This window comes from Pelecanus crispus, chromosome 8 (assembly GCF_030463565.1).
Source record: "Pelecanus crispus isolate bPelCri1 chromosome 8, bPelCri1.pri, whole genome shotgun sequence".
NCBI lineage: Eukaryota > Metazoa > Chordata > Aves > Pelecaniformes > Pelecanidae > Pelecanus > Pelecanus crispus.
In genome coordinates, this window is record NC_134650.1 from 18580029 (window position 1) to 18606067 (window position 26039).

At 36.2% G+C, this 26039-nt stretch overlaps 1 protein-coding gene across 1 annotated transcript in view; it reads left to right on the forward strand.

The window, feature by feature from the left end:
- Nucleotides 1-26039, forward strand: part of DOCK2 (dedicator of cytokinesis 2) — a 205208-nt gene that overhangs the window by 163284 nt on the left and 15885 nt on the right. Inside the window, exons 34-45 of the mRNA XM_075715815.1 lie at nucleotides 3208-3293; nucleotides 7933-8089; nucleotides 9250-9290; nucleotides 10762-10852; nucleotides 11949-12068; nucleotides 13838-13927; nucleotides 15264-15368; nucleotides 18116-18257; nucleotides 19969-20050; nucleotides 23075-23159; nucleotides 24701-24787; nucleotides 25108-25284. Coding sequence (XP_075571930.1) covers nucleotides 3208-3293; nucleotides 7933-8089; nucleotides 9250-9290; nucleotides 10762-10852; nucleotides 11949-12068; nucleotides 13838-13927; nucleotides 15264-15368; nucleotides 18116-18257; nucleotides 19969-20050; nucleotides 23075-23159; nucleotides 24701-24787; nucleotides 25108-25284 — 1263 coding nt within the window. The remainder of the gene's footprint in view (nucleotides 1-3207; nucleotides 3294-7932; nucleotides 8090-9249; nucleotides 9291-10761; nucleotides 10853-11948; nucleotides 12069-13837; nucleotides 13928-15263; nucleotides 15369-18115; nucleotides 18258-19968; nucleotides 20051-23074; nucleotides 23160-24700; nucleotides 24788-25107; nucleotides 25285-26039) is intronic.

The following is a 26039-nucleotide window of genomic DNA, read 5'->3' on the forward strand; positions in this document are numbered from 1 at the left end:
AAGCAACAGAGCTTTATTTCAATGTAGATCTCCTAGTTTGCTAATGCTTTCTCTGTGCCTCTTGATGGGTTAATGGCTTGTCTAGAACCTTGTGGTAGATCTTTCCCACCTCTTCTTGAAAACACTGTGCCAAGGTTTTTTTGTCTGAAGCTAGATCTTACTAGGACACAATTTTTTCTTTAGCACCTGGAAAAGTCTCTTTTAGACTTGCTTCCTGCTTTTCTCAAATGTCTTCTTATCTGCACTCTTCTGCATGCTTCTCTCACTAGCGTGTGCGCTTACTCTCAGAGCATGAGCAATCTATGGTTTTTAGTGTCTCTCTAGTTGACTCATCGGGCAATAGAACAAACATAAACAAGCAGCCTTTCCTTTCTGCTACCTCACCACACTGTATGTAACAATGTGAAACATTCAGTACTTACATGAAATATTAGAAACAAAAAATGAATATAAATTTTGCCACACCTGAGTAATACATTCATATGATACTCAAAGATTTTAGTAGAAATCTTGGGGTGAGGGGATTGAGATGTTGTGACTGCATAAAGAGGACATTGACGGGCACGTTAGAAAAGTTTAAAAAAGTGTTGACATTAAAAACTTGTAATTCTCTAACTATGCAGATTCTTTACAAATCTATATAAAGTTGTTCTCTCATATGATGTTATCTGAACATGATACAATTAATTGGATGATACCAAAGAATGACTATTAGCTGCACTAAGACTTCAAGATTCATGTATCGCGCTTCCTTTCAGGGGGCATACCCAAATGAAATGGAAGCTTAGTGAAAGTGTGTATGTCCAGGCTTTCAGCAGTGCTAAAAGCCTAGACTATAAATCAAGCTGATGAATCTTGGAATGCTTTTATAAATTCTCAGATTTTCATATAACAAGCCAAAAAGAGATGTCAAAGAATGAAGAATCAAAGAAAATTTTCAGGCTTAGAAGCAATGAATTTATTCTTTAAAGGCTGAGCACAGAACAAGGTCAAACTGACCTAGGTAATCAGAGAGTATAAAAAGTATTCCCATTACAGTTAGAGCTAGAGACTGGGTAATAAAAGAATGACTCTGCCTTGAAGGGGATTTCCATTGGTGTTGTACTGATATTTGTGCTGAGTTTCCAAGCTGCAGGTGCAAAAAGATACCTGCTTCTTCACAATATAGTATTTGAAGCTTAGGAAAAATTATACTAGTGGACTGGCTGCCTTTTAGTGATTTTTTTTTTTTTTTTAAATCTTAAAACCTGCAGCATTTTAATATTAATTTCTGCTAAGCTTATTGAATTAAAATATTTTCTGCCATGTGATATTTTTATATTACATTAATTTTAATTAGTTTCCTGTTTTCCAAGATGGATATATCAGGTTATTTTAAAACACTTTATTTTTTTTAATTGTTTCAGATCATGTCTGAAGGACAGCAACAGGCTAGTAGACCCAGTAATTTGGTTCAAAATGTCTGGGTCTACACTGGACAATATTAATGAGGGTGTATTTTCCTTGGAACCCTCTCCCAGTAGATCTCCAACTGGCTTAAGTTACTTTTTCTTCTTTTTTTTTTTTTTTAATGTTCCACTTTTTTTTTTATTTTTTATTTAGAAAATAACACAAAAAACCCTGTCATCTTCTGTATTTCTGTCATGAGTATGATACATAAATACCAACTATTTGAGGACAGCTTTTGAACATGCAAATCTTAATACTTAAAGGTGCTTAGAAAGGGTAGGGGAAAAACCCCAAACAAACCTTATACATGTATTATAGTTTCCACGGTTTTAATTTCTCAGACCTGAATGCAGTCTGCATAATATATGCTAAAGGCATTGCAAACTAATTACAAATTCTGATCTAAACATGTTAGATTGGATTAACCCTTTCAAAATGGTAAAGCAGTTCCCTGTGTATAATGTATTGCAAAGGCTTTGAAACGACAAATTACAATTGTATATTTATATTGCAGTAACACAATAACATTTTAAAGAGACTTGGTGTAATTAAGGCACAATCCTGCAAAGCTCTGGGTTAAAATATAATCCAACATGTACTTCAATTTATTTAAGAGGTAATGGTATATATTACTATGGTATATTAATGGTATATTACCTAGAAATTCTCCAGAGATGTTGCCAGAGTTTATTACACTTTAAAGGTGTTCAAGCTATTGTCATTGACAATTTGCATGCATATTTGTAACAATTTTGCAGGTTAGCATTATTTTCTCAGATAACTTTTTCTTTACCTGTGTGACAAACTTTGAAAATAGGTTTTGTCTTTTTCTGAGTATTGTGAGATATTGTTCCCTTGCTTAATTATGTAAAAATACCCGAAGAAAATATGAGAGATTGTTACAGGGTGTAACAGGAATGACAAGTAAATACTATAGATAACATCTTCAGATACCCAGCTTCAAAAAATTTATTATAGGAATGACTGAGTCCAGTAGTTAGGTTGACATTTCAAGGGCGACTGTGCAGACTGGGATGTAGTGCTTCTCTGTAAGCTAACTTTGGGATAAAGGGAAACCTAGAAGCCTTGGAGTTTTAAGAGTTGGCTTATTAGTGATAGCTAACAAGGTGTGACCAGTGGAGAAATATTAACAGGGTTTTCTCTCTTTGTATGCACACAGGCTGCATAGATTCTTTTTTAATTCAGAGTGGGGGAAAAGGTACTTTTTGACCTTACAAGTAGAGAAATAAGGCTGCTGATGGCTCCAAATGAAGCAGTGTCATAACTGTAAAGTACAATTAAAAAAATGATGCACTAGGGGGGAAAGAATTGTGCTTAACTACAAAAATAGCTTGTTTGCTGTCTTTGTTTATATGTCACTTTCCTAATTAGGGTCTAGATAGACCTAACAAATAGCAATTAAAGAAGGTATTGCATACTGTAGGATTGTTTGTATTTTGTCTGGGTGAAAGTGATTCTACTTACTCTGAAATCCTGCATTTCACATCAGAGATGTTCTATGAAAACCTGTAATACAGACACTGTAAGGCTGTTCCCTCAGGTTATTTTATCAGTTTGTACTAAGAAACAGGTATCTGGAGATAGTCAGATGTGCATTATTCAACTGGAATATATTCAAGCATTTAACCGTAGGGAATATGTGATATAACTATACAAAGATATTCTTTTGATGCCATATTGAAATGTGTTTGACCTCTGGATATCTGCTCAGTATTTGGGTTTTTCTTTCTTTATTAGTTTGAAAATGAAATAATTTTGAAGTTGGACCATGAAGTGGAAGGAGGACGTGGGGATGAACACTACATGCAGTTGTTTGAGACCATGTAAGTAGTGCATGAGAATAAATGACTTCAGGATGTGTTTTTATCTTCTTGTTCCTACTTCTCAGGTTGGTGACCTCACTTAATAAAATGGAATCTTAGCAGCTTTTTTTTATGAAGGGACTGGAAATAGCAAACTGTTTCAATAAACCTAGTTTGAATAGTAGTTTTGTTCATTGAAACTATTTTCGTGGTTGCTTTTCAGTATGTTGTGCTCCAGCTAAATCAAGAAGAAATTGTACTTAACCTGCATTTCTCTATCCAACTTTCAAGCCAAGATAATAAAATATTCACCCCACTTTTTAGTCTTTCCCCATTTTTCCTTATAACCTTTTGAATAAGAGGAAGGTATTTTAAAATGTCTTATTGGCTTTTCTCAGTGTCTAGATTGGACTCCAAAAGATTATTCTCTGAACTTACATAAAATGACTATGCTGGAATGAGAATATTGCAAAGTGCTACAGTTTAATAAAATATTTCTATTGCTGTATTTCTAACAATCCCAAAGCCTGATAGAGCATCTCCTTCTCTTCTTGGCTGCCCTCACTCAATTTTATTCTCAGACTTAATAGCTGTGTCTTCACTTGTGGCAGGTTCTGTGTGTGATGTGTTGGGCAGTGGTGGAATCCTTGTGCCTATGTCTCAGAATTTGTTCCTAGCTTTGTGCCTTAGACTGGAACAGTGAGAAAGTACATCACTCATCATACACTTTCTCAGGCATTGACAACCTAGGAGTTATTAAGCATAAAAATGCTGTAGCACTGTAGCTACATGACAAAATCGATATACGCTTTGTGACATTGAGTGTGTATGTTTTTACTTTGTCAAAGCCTGCTACCTTGTAGATATTGTATTTTTGTGTAGGGGTAGCAATCTTTGCAAAGCCACATTTCTCACCAGATGAAGCATGAAATTTTTGCGTGTACCACAATGGAAAAAGGTCTATTTTCAGTGAAAACATAATTTCGTAAAAAATACTGAATTATATAATTAAATAATAATGTGTAAATATCATCTTATGTAAATAATGTTATTATATTCTAATTAAATAGTATAATTTAAAAGAAACATCACTTAAATCAAACATAATTTAAATGTTTTCTAGGTTAGTTTAATTTCTGTCCTATGAGGAGGCAGATAAAATATAGAGAGGCAGACTTGAAAAAAGTAAAAGTACTGACACTTTTTAAGCAGTATAAAACTGTTCTTTGAAACTGATACACTGGCAATGACAGACTAAGTTTTTAAAATGTCTCTTTCAGTTCCTAACGTGCAATGACTATGTAAACTAAGAGCAATAAAGTAATTTTTCAATTTTGAATGTTTACTGTTTGGCTTCAAGTCTTAGAACAGCTAAGAGGTGATGCAGAGGTGTTCAGACTAGCTCTTGGTGTGACTGAAAACAGGCCTGCAAGTACATAGTTTTCTTAATCACACTGCTGCAAAACCTCAGCTGCAATGCCTGCCTGAACTGTCACTACAATTCATCATCTCCAGTACTGGGGATTCAGCTGACACAGTGGACGTTTATTGCAGTGCTAAACTTCCCTTGCTGCTAGTAAGTTTTTTTCCAAATATCCATACTAAGTCTTCCTTGCCTCAGTTTAAGCCAATTATTTCTTGTGTTACCCACAAGGGACAAAAAGAATAATTTATTCTGTTTCTCTTTGCAGCAGCTTTTAACAAATTTGAAAGTTGCTGTCAAGTTTCCTTTGGTCTTCTCTTTAGGGTAAACAACCCCAAAATTTCAATTTATCATACGCAATGTTTTCTAGACATTCCTACAATGTCTACATCTATTTTGAAATACTACATTGTCTTAAAGCTGGAGAGAGTATTCAAACTGATCAATGCAAAGAGAAAAGTTTCCTTCAGATCCTGTGTGTGAGACTCTGAAGTTTACTTTTTCTGAGGTGTGTAACATTGTTTGCTTGTCTTGTTTGCAGTTTACTCTTAAGTTCAAGTACTTTTCTAGAGAACTGGTACCTATCCAGTTAAACCCCATCTTCCAGTAGTGCAGTTAAATACTCTTATCAAACATACTACATAGCGTTTGATCTTCCTGCCTTTCCAAGGTACCCTTCTTTCTTTGATGTATCTGGTTTTTTCCCCTTGATACTCTCCCATGTTCTACTTCAAGTTAAAGGTTTCCACATTTCTAAAGATGTCACTTCATATTATGTCCAGATAATATTTTTTGTTCCATCCTTGAAAGTTGTTTAATGATGCCTGTAGAGGGACAGTTGAAGCAGAGGCTGGTGGTAGGACCTTCTCTCTGTTGTTTTTGTTTGTATGTTTTGTTTTGTTTTAAATCTTCCTACCTTCACACCTTTCAAAGCAGGGACTTCAAGCCTCTATCCCCAAGTCCCTGTTCCAGCTGGATAGAGACCCAGTTAAATTAGGCTCCAGATTTATTCATTTGGTCATATTTTCATCAACTAATTTCCTGTAACTGTCTGCATTCCTGCACAGTTCCAGTTGCCACCTGAATGCAGGTATTTAGCAGTAGTCAATGACTGTCTTGTGTGTTGATGCTCACTTCTGTAACCAACACTTACCCACACTGGTTGGTTGCCGGGGACTTCCCCATGCCCAACGAACTAAATAGGATCAGCAGAAGTTTCATCACTGCCTTGCAGTTGTCCATAGTCCTAAACATAGCATGCACCATGGCAATGTTATGACCTGTGCTAATGAATGTTGTCCCAGACAACACCAAGGAAGAGTTGGGATAATATGGAACAGATGGGAGGCTGTTCTCAATAGGCAGAATAGACAAGGCTGCCCTGTTTTGGGAAATGGAGAAGAATCTAGCTATACAACTACAAGTTGTGCTATGCCACTTTTCCTCAGGCTCAGCAAATTAATTCTGGCATGTTTTAGTTACTAATATAGGCACAGCAGAAAAGAGCATTTGAAGCTTTCCAGTTCCCCATCATTGCAGTGGCCCATGTTATGCAGTTGTTTTCTCTAGCTTTATTGAAAATATTTTTTATTTTAAAACTTCTATTTTTTTCAAGCTCTGTTTAAAAATTCAAAGGTTTCTTGCTCCCTCCTGGGGGGAGGGGGGGGGAGAGGGGAGGGGAAATCTGAAGTTTTATGGGTACTTTTTATTGGGATTATTGTATAAAGCTGAGCAAGACAACTTTTTAAATCTTCCCTCATGAGACAGGTATTCTTCTGTCCTGTTCACTTTGTAGTTCTCCTCTATGTGTATTCCAGTTCATCTTTCTTTAGTGACTGGAGTTAAGTACTATATCCTGGGTGAGATCTAGCAATAGCTTGTGGTTTATGTCAATGTTTTTGTACTTGTATTGGAAGAAAGCGTGATGTCTTGGTGACTCATGTTCATTTCACAGTCAAGTAAAGTTCATAGGTCTGCCTTGTTTGCTGTCACTCCAAGTGAACCTATGGCAAAAATTCATAATAGTCACTGAAATGGTGACTGTACATTCCTTTGTTAGCATCTTATCCCACTTCTGATACATACATGTGTAAAATAACCCCATTTTTCCTGTATAGTATTCCAGTCTTTTATATGGTTCTGAGACCTTCTTACTTTCTTTTCCACAAATATCATTTAACGTGCTCCAGCTTATTCTGTCAGTTGTCAACTCTTCAGACTTCAGTATTTAACATTCCATTTGCAATATGTTTAATGTCATAAGCTGTGTTCCAGTAATTTATTTAAATATTTCAGTTATTGTTTCAGACTAGTCAGACAACCGTGATTAAAGTATTCTGGTTTTATCTGTTAGCCTCTGTCTGTCGCATCAGGTACAATATAAATGTATTTTCAGACGTGCATGTATACACTCCCTCTGTCTCAGCAAAATAGTTCGACGTTGGATCTGTACAATCAAAGGAATAAACACTAGGTGCTGTTTTTACTTTGCTGGACTTAGAACTTTGAGACTGGGTACTTTACTGAGGTCCCATTGTAGGCCAAAGCTTTGAGGATTTCTTTGCAGTTGAACTTAATATGAATACGTATTTTTCTGAAGAAAGTCTAAATAATTCTGAGGAGTAAAAAATTATTTTTGCAATTAATTAAAACTTAATACTTTATAATGAAATTTTTACAAATAATAACGTACTTAAAGATTAATAATAAATTATTAAATGTATTTGCCTATAAATTGAGTCCTGTTAATGAAACACTAAGAGGTCAGAAATTAATAATAATTTATCACTGAAACTGCTCAGCTTAAGCACACAGCATAGCTTCAGGGATAATTTTGCAATTCCTTGTTTGCTTTTACTATTTTCCTGTGAGAATACATGGCAATTTTTATGTTATTAACAGAATATACCAAATATACATGTAATTACTTTGTATATTTAGGGTCGACTGTGGCTGGACGCCAGGTGCCCACCAAGCCACTTTATCACTCCCCCTCCTCAATAGGACGGCAGGTGAAGAAATAAGATGGAAAAGAACTTGTGGGTCAAGATAAAGGCAGTTTAATAAAGCAAAAGCCACACATGGGAGCAAAGGAAAACAAAAGATTTATTCTCTACTTCCCATCAACAGGCGATGTCCTACCACTTCCCAGGAAGCAGGGCTTCAGTACATGTAGCAGTTGCTCCAGTTGCCACTAATTTTCACAGTATTGTAAAGCCTTTTTTTGTGTGTTTGCAGTCTTACAGAGTGTGCGTGTCAGTATCCCGGCATTTTTAACTTGGTGGAAAGTTTTGTCAGCCTAGTTAAAGGCCTCTTGGAGAAGCTGCTGGATTACCGAACTGTGATGAATGATGAAAGCAAGGATAATCGCATGAGCTGCACTGTGAACTTATTGGTATGTTCTCTCTTGTAATTCTTGTGTGAGAATAGGGAAGAGCTTTAGAATCCATTTACTAAAGATGAAGGTACATCTTCCTGGGGATAGGAGTGGCTGACAATGCTTAGTAGTGATTTGAACTCTGGGGCAAGAGATTTTTATATCTGTTTGCATGGATATATGCACAAACCTGAAAGTAATGACCACTCAGTTCTTTGATTTTGCTTGTATGTTTTATGCACTTTGATTCTGTTGATAAATAAGGAAGTCTACTGTTCCTACACCTTTACTTTTTGATAGGCATAACGTAACAGTGGGCTTTTCCGAGAATCAAGTTTTGCATGAGGAACTAACCCACTTGCTGCTTTAGCAACTCAAAAATTATGGTTTTTAAATCTGGGGAAGAAAACACTTGCAGTAAGGTGCCGAGAAGATTTGAGTCTCTGATCTGGTTCTAGGCCAGCCTGTCATTTTTTCTATTCCTATTTTGTAATGGGGATATTGCATATAGAGATTCCTCCACCAGGAACTTCCTCTAAGCTGAAGAGGAACCTTTGTTCAGCTTTGAAGGTTGGAAAGAGAACATGGTTAATACGCATTGCACTCACATACTCTCTGTTCCTTGGTAATCACTGCGCAACGTGGTATAAATTTCTGCAACTCCTCAGGAGGCAATGCTTGTCATACATTTTGCACAGCCTTAGCAACTCATATACCTGCAAAAGTGTTACGGTGACGAAAATGGACTTTAGTCCTGGAATTAGCCCCTTTACAGGTATTGCACAACACTGTTACATATCAACGGTGTTACATATCAACTTCAGTAAATACCGGCTTCTTTTCGTGCCATTAAGTGTAACCAGAGCATGTAGTTTATTATGTTAGTGCATTTGGATAACCATATTTTCCTTTTCTCCAACAGAAAAACTTTCACTAATGATTTCATTAGTGAACTAGGAGAGGTATACACATGTATGTATAATAATAACACATACTAATAGCTAATTAAAATATTAATTGAAGCAGTAGTGCCAGGTTTAAACTTAAGATAGTCTGTAGATAATATATTTCTTGCGTTGTTCAACCAGCAAGAAAAGCAAAACCTCAGCATATGTATTTTTATCTTGTATTTTAATAAAAGACATTAGGAGATAACTTTTAAATGTTTGTGTCCCTAGAATTTCTACAAGGACATTAACCGTGAAGAGATGTATATCAGGTATGGCGGTTGTTCTGTTGGATCTATTTTGGACAGGGCAATAATATTCTCTTACGAATTCTGGTTTTATTATTGTACTTGGATTTCTGTTACTTAATGTTAGTTTACCATCCACAATGACTCTGTTGTAGCCCTGGCCTCATTTATATTCTTACTCCGTTGTTTGCTTAGCCTTCAGCGGTTTGGAATCTATCATATGTATTCATCATCAGCATGTTTTTTCCCCAAGAATCATCTTTTCATTGATCAAATCACTCAATATTCAGTGTCTATTGTTTTAAATAAAGAAAATGCAGCTAGATTTGAGTTTTGATGGAGGGTGTATCATACATTTAGAAAGTCAGAAAAACCATTGAAGTTCTGTAGAATTGTGCAGCCTGCCAAGTCTCTTCAAATATGTAATGCTACATGCAATGCAGAATTACTAGTAAAGCATTTTTCTGTAAGAGCTATAGCTATACTGGCAAATTCTCAGATGTGACACAGCCTCTTACGGTCTCCAACAGTTTTGCATATGAGCTGCAGCAAATCTTGCTGTTCAAAAGCTCGCTATTTCCTGCCTCTCCTCTCATTCTGCAAAGTCTGCATAATGACCTGCACCTCAGCCGCTGCAGTACGCAGCCCAGAATCTCAGCTGAAATGAGCACTGAAGGTGATTCAGAGCTAAACCTAGAGCGATGAGCTGGAGTGGCCAGGGAGAAACAACGCTCCCCCTGTGGGCATTGCTGAGGGGGACACATTTTCAGTTGAGTTGACAACTGGCAGTGGTAATGCCTGGCACTGCTACAGCAAGGTGTCAAGAGTTCCTGTGCCAAAACTCCTGTTGTGTGTAAGAGGATGGGATGCACTGCTTTCTGGCTGCTGGAAAAGATGTGGCTAAAGTCATATGACGGGCAATTGTTGTGCCAGTAGCAGCAATGCTGCCCTAGGGATCAAGGAGAAAGAACACTGGCATCATGTAACTTAGAACAACTCTTTTGCACCTACCACCTTCCAAGTTGTACAGGGACTTGCTTTGGCTTCTGGGCTGGCATTTCTGTTTTCTCCTTTATGTTATCTGTTGTGCTTGCATCTATTTACATGGAAAGTGTTTACATGCAATCGAAAAGCGCTACAGAGAAAGGCAGCTATCTTTAGTAACAGTCCAGAAATAATGGACTCAGAGTCTGACTTAGACCTTGAGTCTAGTAGTTCTTCCTCTTAGGGGTGGAGCTAACAGCAATTCACAGAAGGAGGTTAGCTCTTTCTCCTCCTTTTCTACACAATGTTTCAGCATACAAAGAGAAAACAGAAAAGTCTGAACAACTGCACAGAGCTTTAACCCCTCTCAGAGTGTCCTTTAAGACTCTTTAGGTAGTGACTGCATGACATCTGTGAAGTTTCCATTACAGAGTTTATCTAGAACTTTTTTGACACTTAGTGTTCCGGTCGTGTCAATATCTAGTCTAATTCTTGTTCTCTCCTCTAACAGATATTTGTATAAATTGCGAGATCTTCATTTAGATTGTGAGAATTACACGGAAGCAGCATATACCCTTCTACTCCATACGTGGCTCTTGAAGGTTAGATCTTCTAAACTCAACATATAAATAAGTTTTTGCAATTTTCAAATTTATAAATTGAGAAGTGATTGTCTTAATCTCTGATTTACTGCATATTAGTTATTTTCCATACGGGTATTCAAGTTTCTAGTTAAAAGTACTGCAGTAGGTCATACAAAATTAACATTAGTTGTTGAAATTGTATTTTCAATAGGTGATTAAAAGCCACATATTGGTAAAACGAAATATTGTAGCAAAAATAGTTTTACTTTATAGTGAGAACATTGTGTGCAAATTCTGAAGCCATTTAACTTCCATGTGTTTCCATTTTGCTAATTTCTTACTATCCCAAACGTAGCAATGATGAAAATTAAATGCAATTTTTTCCAGCTATCACAGGGGGACATCTGACTTTTCATTTTAAATAATACGGATCACTCTGCCAAAGTATGGTTGCTTTCTTTTGTAGCTGGTAATTATTTTTTGCTACAACTAATGTTTATTGTCATTGTAGCTGATGTTATCAATAGAAATGGTCAGCAACATGCATTTCCATTTCAACGGAAAATTCAAAATTTAAATGTTCTTCAGCAAAAATTTGAGAATTCTTCTGGAATTTCTTTTAGTGCAGAACCATATGAATTTGGCTTTTCACAGTGCTATTTTGCTTAAACTTCATTTTGACTTTTCTAATCATACTTCATATTTTTGTATGTTGTATGTATTGGTATAGACAAAGATAATACTATATGCAAATATTTTAATACCAAAAAATCAAACCCAAATGAGTCAAGATGACACCACTGAAATAAAATGAACTGATTTTCTCACATAGATTTTTATCCAGGATTTTGGGGTGGGGAGCAGGAACAAACACAGGTTTTTAAAATGTTATGTCTAGTCCTGGTTATCACATGAAATACAGCACTTGTTTGAAAAGGTAATAAAACCATTCTGAGTGCCTTTCCCAGTTTCTTTGTGGAAGGGTAAAAAAGGCTGGGAAAGAAACCACTTTGAAGAGCCCAGGGGACCAGACCTTGGGGGAGAGGGGACATGTGTGTGAAATGTTGAACTCCAAAATAACTTTTTTTTTTTTTTAATGTGGTTTTATTCTCAGTGGTCAGATGAACAGTGTGCACCCCAAGTCATGTCAACAGAGTTCCAGTGTTCACAGACCTATCGACACTTGAAAGAGAATCTGTATGAGAAGATCATAGAATACTTTGACAAAGGAAAGGTAGGTCTGTAGAGTTCTTCCCCCTGCCAAGTCTCTTTCTACTGTGTTACTTTGTATAGTAGTATTTAATGAATATGCTCTGTGTAAAGCATTTGTGTAGGAAATCCTCTTTCAAATGTGGGTCAAATAAAAATTGTGTCCTGAAGGCTTATTCACAGAGTATATCTGCTCCATATGAACATATTCTTTCAGTAACCACATTCGCAAAGAAAGAGGGCTACTGTTTATACAGACAACAAGCATCTCTGTCAGGCAGTAGCAAAATAATAAAAAATGTTGAATGTACTTTCCTTTACTAGGAACAGAATGCGGACTACACAGATTGCATTTCTAAACCATTTGGTCATTATCCCCCAAAACACCAGACAGTTCAAAATTGACATATGTGTTTCAGAGAAGTCTGAGAATTGCATCCCAAACTTAAAATGTAGTAGTTTGATGTTCAGTACCTGGGTTTAGTTCAGCTTTTTTTTAAAAAAAATCTGTTAATAAAATTGCCTGTCAATACAATGACAGTAGAGCTGAGGTTTTTGGAAATAAAGCAAAGGACTAGAAAGCAGGGGAAAATTCTTCAGTGCTGGATAATGAATCTTATGACCCAATGAGGCCTTTAAGTCATTATTTCTTGTTCAGCTGTAGCCAAAGGTGTGAAGGGGGAAGGCAATTCATTGCTGCTTCTTGCAAAATAAAAGCATAACTTCCCCACAAAAGTCCCTCCTATAATTCAGAAGGTAGAAAGGTTTCAGTTCTTCAGCACTGTGCAGGAAAATGCAGTGCTATTTATAACTTCTCAGGTTTTTTTGTTGGCATCTGAAATAACTACAATGTAGCAGTCCCCACCCACTGTATCAGAATAATCAAATCCTCATGATTTCTGATCTAGCTAGCATTCAGGTTTTCCTCAGATACATCAGAGGAGGTTTGCAGGCAGCTGAATGGAGCTGTCGGGTTCAGAACTGCCTAGCCTAGGAGCACATGGCACCATGTAAAAATCGTCATAATGTGTGTGACCACCAGTGTCCTTACATCAGTAGAGAATTATTCTCAGAAAACCCCTTTTAACTCCTTTATTCTGAATAGATGAGAAGACTGACAGAATTTGAGAAATATCCTTGAAAGAGAGTTTCTATCTGCTTGAGGACCAGTTCTGTGCTGTATACATTAAGTGCCTATAGCAGATGAGAAAAACTATCCTAGTCTTCCCAATGCAGCTCTGTAATTCCTCACAGTAATTTTCAGAGGTAGCTATTAATTTGTGTGGAAAGAAGCTGCTACTCTGGGCAAGTGGCAATTTAAGGCTTGGATTTTTTTAGCTGACTAGGAGAGCTGTCATGTGCAAGGCTACCTATGATTATGTATACTTCAGAATTTCTTGTAAAATTAAGTGTGTTTGTTTTAAGGAGAGGCAGGTGTCAGTCCCCTCATACACTGCTCCAGAATATAGATTCTGGATGTTTTGCACCTTAGTGATTTACTCTTCTTTTTTAATGTATGTGAAAGGTTAGGTGTCTTTTTATTATCTTATTGTAAGAATAAAACAGGTTTACTTATCCCTTCCTGTAGTGAACCATAAAACACTTCTATTTTTTACATTAGTCTGCTTTCCTAAAGTTTATGATTGCCTTGAATCGTCCATTCTAAATGTGCAGTTCATAAATGACTGCAATTTCAAGATTGCATAATCAATACAACTGTAGTTAAACAGTGAAGCATTAAAAACTTGTTTGTTGGTACTGGATTTACTTTTTGAATATGTGGTTGCATTGCAGATGTGGGAAGAAGCCATATCTTTATGTAAAGAACTTGCAGAGCAATATGAAAAGGAAGTTTTTGACTATGAACTTCTAAGTCAAAACCTGGTAAGATTATATACAGGTCTTCAAATTATTTCAGTCACAGAAATTTGTACTTTTGATCTATCAAATGATAGAACTGCTTATGAGCTTGTTGTCTACAATTGATTTTTAATTCATTTGTCAAAGAGTTGCTATGTTTTATTGTAACAATCCAGTGGTAGAGATTCATAAATAACTGTTAGAGTTCCATGGGCATCTGCTTATTGAGATACTTTGAAACTTCTGTAGATGAAATAAACATGTTCTAAGTGCAATTTAAAGGCCATGTATAAAAGAAATATAACAAGTTTTTGAGGCCTTTGTACTGCTTTAGGGTAGAAAAAGCACCTGGATGCATTTTTTTCCCTGAAATATTTCTTTAAATTTTATGAACTCGAATCTTGACAAGCCTAAAGAATTCTGTCCTAATCAGGGATGGGAGAAGTAATACATCACAAGCAATTAGAACTAGGCCCAAAGACCAGAAGGAAGATTTTAAAGGAAGATTAAATGTTCCATTGTTTGTTTTCATTAAAATTAAATTAATCGAAGAAGACTCCCCTCCCCCCACATACCTTCTTTTTTTCTACCCCCAAGATGCCACACTTGCATGATCTTTAACAAATTTTTAGGGTTCATTCAATAGATATCCCTGAATTTTCCACAAAGAAACGATGGGAATGAAAACATGATGTTCTTGAAAAGTGTGTATAAAGAAAGCTTCTTTTCCTCCCAATTGATTCTGCTTTTATCATAAACTAAAAGATAAAGACAATATTTTTGCCAATTCCATTGTAGTTGCAGTGTTGCATGTCTCATAGATATAACACAGGAAATAAAAATAGTAAAGCTAAATGACACTTAGTATTCTATGGAAGACATTCTTCTAAGCGCTTTACATGGCGTGTGTTCTTAGCGTGATGCTAGGGCAAAAGTTTGAGTTGATCCATACCTCAGAAAATATTTGAGGCAGGGAGTTTTTCCCAAATCTGTTATTTCAGTTATGTTATCAGTTAAATGTTTAAAGTGTAAAGTGCCAAGTATGACTTCGGTGTTTGCTTTCTTTTTTTCATGCCAGTAAATTAAGGGTAAGCCTGATTCTGAGGTCAAACGATTAAAGTTGAAGCCACCACATTTAGCTGTGTATTATATTTGCATATAAATGTAAACAATATTTAATGTACCGCAGCAGTGTCATGTGCATGCTAACTGATTATTGCTATAGCTTACCAGCTGATAATGGGTAGCTGTTGCATACCCACTGATAGCTGTAGTACATAGCATAGTGCTACTGTAGAGATTAAAAAATAAATGGAAAAAGAACCCAAACAGAAGTCATTGCAGTTGGTTTTGCTTTCAGATTCAACAAGCAAAGTTCTATGAAAACATCATGAAAATTCTGAGACCTAAACCAGACTATTTTGCTGTTGGGTATTACGGCCAAGGATTCCCCACATTTCTAAGGGTAAATTTGTTTCTGTTCTTACTTTTTTCATCTATTTTCACATGCTTCTAAAAATATGAGTGTACTCTACTTATGCAAGTGAGTCTCTGGGGATATTTGCCATGGATTTAGTTTTGCTTGGATGCAGGACTGTAGTCAAAATCTGAATCATTACTTCTAAGAACATGCATGAAATGTTTTCAGATGCATTTAAGTTGATTCTTTGTCTTAGTTTGATTGTGGAAACTGGAAGATCTATCAGGTAGTGAAGGTGATACATGAGAGCCAAATGCAGCAATATGATGTAATATGGTATGGGCAGCTTGTATGGTATATATTTCTTAGATGAGCCCCCACATAGGTTATTGATAACTAGTAGAATGTCATTAACAAACTTGTGTTCAAATTAAATCCAAAATTCTGTTTCACATGAGGTAGGTATTTTTAGAGGACCTTATCATTAATTGACAACCATTTCAGATTTATATTGCCTCTCAGCTACAACTGAAATACATTACGAATGTAGAAACAGCACATTTTTCAGACCAATGCACTCTGTAGCCAAATATTGTGTCTCTAACAGTGGAAAATAGTAGATAGGTAGGGTAGAGAAGAGTAAATATAGAGCAGGTGTGTAGTGATACTGAGCTGGTAAATATTTCCTACTTACCTGATAAAGAGCTTCCTGGGTTGGAGGTAACAGTTTTGTTTTCTAGCCCTTCATGGATTGTTCTGCGGTGAATTTGTCCAGTTGCTTTCTGAACTGATGCCCTCCAGAACATACTGTGGCCTCACAGTACACAACCGTGTGTGTGCTGGAGATTTACTCTTGCCTTTTTGTTGTCATCTGATAATTTCTCCACACTAGTTCTTACAGAGGACAGTTGTTCTTTAATCACCTTCCTCATGCCGTTCATTACATACTGTTCCTTATAGTCCTGGTTTGTTTAAACATTGCTTCCACAGCAACCATTTCATAGCTTTTAACATCCCAGTTCCCTTGCCGTCCATTTTCTAGTTCATGAGATGGTAGGACAAGAAGTGTACATAGTATTTGAAATGTCAATACATTATGAATTTGTTCAGTGTGATACTGATGTTTCTTCTTTTGTTTTCCTGTTTTCCTCAAAATGACTGAAGTTCAGATTGCTTTTTTGATCTCTAATATGCATTAGGCTGACATTTTCATACCAACTGTCTTGTATCACTCTCCGTTTTTTCCTGAATGGTAACAGCTAGTTGATAGCTTAGGACAATTATGGTAAGTTTGAACTGTTTTCATTAAACAGACTTCTATACACTGAATCTACTCTCTGTTTTCTTTTCTCCATTTTTGACTGCCATGTGAGAAATCAGGAATCCAAAGGGTCTGTTTTTTCAAGAAACCTGCCAAACTTAGGAAGTCATGCACAACTGGCTTTTACTTTAGTTTTTTAAAAGATCATTGCTTTCTTTTAACCACAGTAGTGCATGTCTTCAGAGGATAAAAGTAACCTGAATATTTGATGTTTTCTTGTAGGGAAGAAAAATCTTTTCTTTCATACTACAATGAATATGGTAGCTTTTCTCACACCTGAAAAGCAATGGAAGACCTCTCTTTCCCAGTTTTAAAGGCCAAAGTTGACTTGAAAACATTGGAATAGTAGTGAAACTATATGCTAATGTTACACCAAAGGAAGCATGCACCTTTTGTTTTTGCTATTATAGATGCACCCTGTTAAATGAAGCAAACTGAACCACAAGTGAGCGCATTTGGGCTTAGGCTGTTGTAAATGAGGACATTTCATAATACCAAGGAGAAGGAGCAGGCAGAGGAAACCTCTATATTGGTATTAGAAAGCTGTGAAAGCTGGACCCAGAATGTATTTGATAGCAAATCCTTTTACTTGACAGATAAGAAGAAAAGGAATTTCAGTACTTTTCTTACCTCCCATTCTGATTTTATTCTGCTCCACTGGAGCATTCTCAGTGGTGTCATGATTTAGCCCCAGCCAGCAACTAAGCACCACGCAGCCACTCGCTCACTCCCCCTACCCCGATGGGATAGGGGAGAGAATCGGAGGAGTAAGAGTGAGAAAAACTCCTGGGTTGAGATAAGAACAGTTTAATAACTGAAATAAAGTAAAATAGTAATGATAATAATAACAATATAATAATGATAATAACAATATACAAAGCAAGTGATGCGCAATGCAATTGCTCACCACCCGCTGACCGATACCCAGACAGTTCCTGAGCAGCGATTGCTGCTCCCCCCAGTTTATATACTGAGCATGACATCTTATGGTATGGAATAGCCCTTTGGTCAGTTTGGATCAACTATTCTGGCTGTGCCCCCTCCCAGTTTCTTGTGCACCTGGCAGAGCATGGGAAGCTGAAAAGTCCTTGACTAGCATAAGCAGTACTTAACACACTGATGTTTTAGTTATTGCTATCAGCATTATTCTCATACTAAATTTAAAGCACAGCACTATGTCTGCTACTAGGAAGAAAATTAACTCTATCCCAGCCGAAACCAGGGCAGTGGTGATGCCAGTTTATCTTCATTCTGTCCAACAGCATGAAGAGGGGTGTCTGGAGAGTCAGTGCTGCATTCTAGCACCTGGTGAGAATGGTGTCTTGCTTTACAGTTAATTAATACTCAGAAAACAGTAACACTATTTCCAAAATTTGGAGACCCCATTTTGTCTTTGTACTGATAAGCATGCATCTATAATTTCTGCCTCAGCATCATACAGCCCAAGAAATCAGCTATTTATTCCTTGCAGAACAAAGTATTCATCTATCGTGGGAAGGAATATGAGAGGAGAGAGGATTTCCAGGCACAGCTGATGAGTCAGTTTCCCAGCGCAGAGAAGATGAACACCACCTCAGCACCTGGAGAGGATGTGAAAAACTCTCCTGGTCAATGTATCCTTGAACACATGGGAGATTACAGAATGAAGGCAGGGTTGGGGAAACCTTGTTTTTAGCAAGAGGTTATCTGTGTGGAACAATAATTTCCTAAAAAGGATGAAAGTTTATTAATGTGGCAGCTTGGTTTGCACTTTTACTTATACGTTCTGCCTGTCTTTTATGGCTTGTTCCTAAGATGTTTGCTCCTTTTTTTCCTCGCAATTCTAAGGGGTCTGTCTTTTTCAGTCATCATAGAATCATTTAGGTTGGAAAAGACCCTTCAGATTGAGTCCAACCATCAACCTAGTCCAGCACTAAACTGTGTACCTAAGTGGCATGTCTACAAGTCTTTTAAATACCTCCAGGGGTGGTAACTCAACCACTTCCCTGGGCACCCTGTTCCAGTGCTTGGTAGCCATTTCAGTGAAGAAAATTCATTCAAGTTCATATATGGTTTACCTTTATTTTCTTCAAATGGCAAAAACAGTGATAAACACTTGAATTGGCCAAGTTTAAAGCAGCAAATTGTCTATTACCTCACGTTCCTAGCTGTTGTGTCTTGAGATTAAATTCATGTCTTCCTTGAATATTGTTCTGACTGGCACTGCGCTTGGGGGTCACCTGTATTTCCTGGCAACATAAATATGCCTTATGTCACTCTCAGAAATTTTCCTAGGAAAATTAACTCATAAACATCATTAACCACAGTTTAGAATGCTCTAAATTATGCTTGTTTAGAAGTATTCTAAGAGTTGCTTGCATACATTATCTTTTTCTTCATGTTCTGATTTAAATCATTACTGGCTGAGCAGATATGAGGTCACCTCATTGTGTCAGGCATTTTTTTCACATGTTGATTTTCCTTTATTAATTTTCAAGGTAATGTTGTTAAGACCTTACATGCTTTCTTGAGTCTTTTCTGATGGTACCTGCTGGAGGAGAAAAAGCATACTGCTTTATTTTCACACTGTTGGGACTGAAGCAGAGAGTATTACAGGCTTGTCTAAAATAGTACATTAAGCTTGAGAGCCATGCTGTCATAAGTTTGTCTTCTGTCTTAACTATTTTTTTCTTTTCGAGATTATATGCTTCAGTCCTTTCTTAAAATAGAATTTGCTCGTCTATTTGCAACTAACAGGAGATATGCACTACTTATGCATATATGCATAAAAAAAGCTACTGAATCTAACCAGAGGTCATCAGTTTCAAATATACTGAAACATGTTAAGAATATGATATATTTACTTAAAAATACAGTATTCAGATTAAAAACTAACACTTCCATAGAAAAAGGAAATCTGCAGTAAAAAGGGCTGCTCAATTACAGATTTCAAAGATGAAATGCTAAACATTATGACATTATGCATGCCTAAATCTAAATAGTGAAACTGTTAACATGTTGTTGATGTTGTTTTTGTAAGTTAGCTGGGATTTAAAATTTAATGAATGATTCAGTGTGATAAATTCAGCTACAGATATTTAAGATCAATAAATAATAAAAATATGCAGTTCAAAATTAATATTAATATATATTCACTGGTTACCACTGGCAGATTTTTTCCTTTTTTGGCCAAGAAAACTCCACAAATGAAACCCTGAACCATGCAGATTTTTCATCAGGAAATGTCTTTTTTTTTGTCTTTTTTTTTTTTTTTTAATTTCCCCCACAGCCTACAATATTTCATACTGATAATTAATAACATGCCCTTAACTTTCACGATTTCAGATATCCAGTGTTTTACAGTGCAACCAGTCCTGGAGGAACAACCTAGATTCAAAAATAAGGCAGTACCTGATCAAATTATAAAGTAAGTGAATTTCTGTAATAGATAATATAATGAAAGTCAGGCCATATTCCTAAACTGACAAGCATTATTTTGTGAACTCAGTTATTTGACAGTGAATCTTAGAGCTTTTAATGTCTTAGTTTACTGACCTACGTATTCCCTAGGAATTTCCTGAAATAACACCTACCCATCTACCACTTAAGGATAGCATATTGTTGCAGGGTGGGGAGGTGGAATCTGTGCTTTGGGTCCAAGTTACTGAGTTTTCAACACAGCTTCTTAGACAAGTGGTGGAGACAGGGATCTTAGAGGTGACTGGCAGTATGAGAATGGTTGAGTTGAAGGCTCTTCTACAACAGAATGACTTAAGCTGCCAGGTGCAAAAGACATGGTGGCAAAATGGTTTCCATTGGTACTATGGTCAAGATTTTGTAAAGGAATAAGGGAAAAGAAATGTCCAAAGTATTTTGAGAACAGACTGGTTAACATTTCCAAACTCCTAACCCAAAGTAGAATAGGTTGAACTTATTACATGCTCCTAATTAAGTGTTCTGACTACCTGTGTAAAAAGTGATGGTTCATTCTAATAGCTAATGCCAAAACTGCATACATATTGGCATCCAGTAGGAATATTGGCTGACTTCAGGCTTGTGAGATTTTCGGCTCCAAATCCATCAATATATAGAGGGGATTATAAGAAAGATGGAGAGAGACTTTTTACCAAGGTCTGTACTGACAGGATGAGGGGCAACGGTTTTAAACTGAAAGAGGGAAGATTTAGATTGGATATAAGGAAGAAATTCGTTACTATGAGGGTGTTGAGACGTTGGAACAAGTTGCCCAGAGAAGTTGTGGATGCCCCATCCCTGGCAGTGTTCAAGGCTAGGCTGGATGGGGCTTTGAGCAACCTGATCTAGTGAAAGATGTCCCTTCCCACAGCAGGGGAGTTGGACTAGATGATCTTTAAAGGTTCCTTCCAACTCAAACCATTCTATGATTTATATGGTTGCAAACATGGTCAATAAAAGCTGTTGCTTATCACTAACACCTGAATGAAAAATTTCAAGATAGTATTTGTTAGCTTGTAACTTAAGGACAGCAAAAAAGTACAAGCACCATCAGTTAAGGCAGGCCATATTTTCTCCCTAGTCTTGTCAGTGCCTTGTGAAAGCGCAAGGTGTGACTGTATCTCCCTAACTGAAACTGGTTAAAACAGGCATCTTAAGCTAAAATTTCTCCAGGTAAACTGAGGCACTTGCATTTTTAATGCAAGAGAGGCTTTGCAATGCCTCCACACTTAAACAAACAAAAACTCAGACTAAACCCTTTAACACCACTTCTATTATGACTTTCCAAAAAGAGACTGAAGATTAGAGGCTTCTTTTTATCAGCTGAGATGAGTTCATTTCTAACTGTTCCACAGCTGGATTCAAACCAGATGTCACCTTTGTCTGCAGCCTTCTCTGTAAAATCCTTACTGAAATTGCAATTGATTCAGAGTGGAAAAATAAGAATCAAGTCCCCACATACAATAAAATAAATAAAGCAGATACAAACACAGGTCTGGTACTACAAGATTAAAAACAGACAAAAAAACCCACCACCAACAAAAAATGAACTGTGGTCCCAATTTCGGCTTGAATACATTTTAAAATCAGTCACTGAAAGAGAGCTTATAAATCTGGTCCTGTTTGACTAGATTTCAGTGTAGTGCCAGCCACATTTTGAGTTTGTAACAGTTTTATTTAGCAAAGTGCTCCACATAAAGTACAATCTCTTGTCATATGGGAGATTTTGTAATTGTTTATCTCAGCTGCAGAATTCAACCAAACTTCTAATTTCATCTGGTCTTAGAGATTTATTTTTATGGTTGTACTTTATTGGGCATTTAATTGTTAGTTACATTAGTTGATGGCAATGTGTTCATTCTATCAGAGAGCTTCAAAATATCTGTCCTTGCAGATGGTACTGTATAAAGTGATCTGATGCAGTATGACAGTATTTTCCACTTTCTTTTCTTTATTGATGAAGATAATCTAGTAGTTTGGATCAGAAATCACAGGTTCCTATGAACTAACATACCAGAAGTTTGCATAGCTCAACTGTTTGGGGTGTCTCCATTGATTAGTTTCTCCAGGCTTCCAAAGCATGGCTTAGTTTTTACTATGAGATATTTCTGAGATATCTTTTTTTCTCTGCAAAATTAGCTTTTACTTAACATGGCTTTCAATTTAATTCATCTTTAAAACAAAAAATAAAAACCAAAAGGAGAGATTTTTCTGTGGACAGCGAAATACTTAGCCAAAACTGTGCAATCTCGGTTCTTTCAAATTAGCCAGTACTAGAAGCCATGTGGTTATGAATTTAGTGGAAATACACGCTCACAGTGATTGAGAACAATTCATTAGCTAAATAGAATATACCATAACATGACTTTGCAATAGATTCTTTTCATTGATGTTCCCCCCTACAAATATTTATATACATTTTCTTATCTATCAGAAGAAATTTTTATTAATGGCTTCAAATGTTTAGTTTATTGAATAACTATTGTTCCACATTGTAAGCAGAATTGTTAGATGTGATTAAACTGATTTGGCATGCACCATGGATGAAAACATACATGTGTTTCATGAATCTGTCCACTCTGTTCAGTCATTTTTAACAAAATATACTCCTTTCGTATGCCACTGAAGCAGGCAAGCAGTGTGCATGCCACAGCAAGAATACAGGAAAGTAAAAATCTTTTCTAGACCTTCTTCTGTAGTTTTTAACATTAATCTGGAAGTTCTGGAGTTTTTATACCTGGAAATTACACCCAGTCACAAGCTGAAGCTTAATACTTGCAAAATACTGTGTGTTGACCCTGATTTATTGATAAAGTAGTTGTCACCTGAGTTTTCAGTAAAGTGCTTTTCTTCTGAGCAGTAAATTTGCTTTTAATTAAAAACTCAAATGACTCAAAATGAAATATTTCACTGTGATAACAAGATCCATAAATTTCTGAATTCTGTATTTTACAATAGTCTTTTTAAAATCTTTCAGTTTTTATAAGTCCAACAATGTGCACCGATTCCACTATTCCAGACCAGTCAGAAAAGGATCTGTTGACCCTGAGAATGAATTTGCTGTAAGTAGATAAATGATGGGATGATGGAGGCAGTTCTGGTAGCTGTGACTGAATTTTGATCTAGATCCTTTCTTAGTCTTGGATTACTCATTACAGACACCCTAACTTTAGGATCTGGTTCAAAAAAATAAATGCAAGATTTCTCTCTTTCAGCACTACTCCTATGTACTTAATGATACATCACTGTTTGAATTGCAGGTAAACATTATGTAGTTAAGTATGTTCAATACATTTGTGTTAAGCAGTAACGTTTTCTGGTACAGATTTTCATTATGAAACAAGGTGACATATAAATAAATATCAAATGGTTTGCCTCTTGTAGTTTACAACGGTTTGTCCACTGCCAGCTTGGCAATGAGAGGTGTGTGTTGTCTGCTTTCATCAGTCCTGTGAAATCTTGACAGAGTACAGTACTACCTATGTCATTTTTATTCCCATGCATAATGGTGTAATGCTAAGAAATAGTCTTCATTGTTCAAATATTCTAGGAAATCTGCAATACCATAAATTATTTTTCAGTGTCATGCATAAAAATGTGGTAAGTTTCTATATTTTAATTTTACAAATATCTGGTATTTTATAGTTTGTTGTGAAAAACATACCATCCAACATTTATGCCTAAAGCTGTCCTCTTGGGATATTGATGGGAAAAGCCATTTATTTCAAAAATGTACAATTTCAGTTATGTGCCTGCTGATTAGCAGTGTCAACAGTTTCATATAAGGAGCTTCTTACCTGCTGTTAAATTAAATGCTTCAGATGCAAACTCTACCCTGACATCCCAGCTTTGCTCTGTATTATCAAGACTCACAATGCACACTTGCTTCCTTTCCAGACTGGAGAGTTTTGAAACCATTTATGAATATACCTTGAAATTGTTTTACAAAAATTAAATCGTTAATGTTTTCATTGCTGATGACAATAGATAATACGCATACTTACTTCAGATAGGTGGAAATTGGGATAGTTGGAGTATGTCTTCATTGCATTCATTATGATGTTTCTCAGTACTGGCAGTTTAGATGAGCTGATATTGGTAAAATACGGAGCAGTAGGGTAAATGAACTAGTGACATTTTAAAATACCAACAGCTAGTCTTATTAAGAAGAGGAAGAAGAAAGGAAAAACAAAAAGGAAGAATGTTGGCAAGTTGTTATTGGGCTGTTACTGCTTTTAATTGCAGAAATATGTTTCGAAAGTGGAGGGAGGAAGTATAACCTGGGTAGAGGTGAGAGTAGGTGATTTAGTCACAGTCATTCAATCTGTAATGGCAAAAATAGAAATAGATACTAAAAGATTCAAGGGTAATTTTCTTTTTCCTCTGCTTTGTGCAGGCTTAGTGCCTGAAGATGACCTAATCTGAAATAAGAAAAATGATTTGTGCAAATTGCTGTGCTAGATTCATTTTGCAGTGTACTTTTATGCAAAAATGTGCATTTTTTTTACATCTACATTCTTTTCACTCTGACATTTCAGAAGGCAGAAAAGATTAAAGTTTAAATCCTGAAGTATCATTTTCTCCTGCTATGTTTTTTTAATAGTCTATGTGGATTGAGAGAACGTCATTTGTTACAGCATACAAACTTCCTGGAATTTTACGATGGTTTGAGGTTGTCTCCATGTCACAGGTGTGTATTAACATGCTAAGAACCCAGAAAACATGTATCTATATGAATCCTCATGTACAAAATAGTTTGCAAATTTATCACACAAGGCTATTGTTATTTACTTATTTTTATACACTCAGTTATGTTTTATCTTTCTATTGCTGGGATCAATATATCTTACATCTGATGTATAGTTTCAGGACCAGGTCCTAAGAGAATTGAACAACTCTGTGTTGGTATGCTGAATTGTAAGAATGTTGTTCATATATGTGAAGTTTTATAACACGAAAAAGAACTTTTTATTGCTTTATACACCTTAGAAGTCTTTTGTTTCTTTATAGACTACAATTAGTCCTTTAGAGAATGCTATTGAGACTATGTCCATGACGAACGAAAAAATTTTGATGATGATTAACCAATACCAGAGTGATGAGAACCTTCCTATTAACCCACTTTCTATGCTTCTGAATGGAATTGTTGATCCAGCTGTTATGGGTGGCTTTGCTAAATATGAGAAGGTAAGAGCTTTTAAGTCAATGCAAAGAACATATTCAGATATATTATTTCATAATCCTCCTACATCCTTTGTTCAAAGTGGCAGTGGAAATTGGGCTGGGAATATGAAAGCCATAACTCCACCAATTAAGAGATCCTCATATCCTGGTCACATCTGTATTTGAAAGCAGAAACTAGCAAACTAGAGTAATTGAAGATCAATCCTAATTGCAGTTATGTGGATTTTCATATACATGTAAGACAAAATACCCCTTTTGTAATGAAATAGGCTCTCACACATCAAAAGATTTGGTCTGGAGTAAATGAATCAAGTTTATTCTACAGCAGGTCTGGAGTATTTAGATGTGGGTTATCAATTAAACCATCATCAGGTTTTCTCAGTAACTGCAGCCATTCTGCTTAGCAGGTTTTTGTTGTTAAAAAATGGGAATACAAACTGCTCTTGCAACACATGGAAAATGGAATGTCTTGAGGAACTGAACTGTAGAAAATTTGTCCCTAAGGCCACCTTGTGAAGGCAGGGCAGGAGAGAAAGCAGGAATGTTAAAAACTCATATAAGTTTAAATTCTAAATTACTAAAGTTTTGGATGAAAATGAATGTGGGGTTATGCCACAGCTGTAGAGTTCTATTATTTCTGCCTGCCATTTCCTGATGAAAAGCATGTGTCATGATCAGTAGGCTCAGCATGTCAGATAGATTTGGATAGTGCTGAAAAGATGCCATATATGTACACACATAAATTATATGTGGTAAGC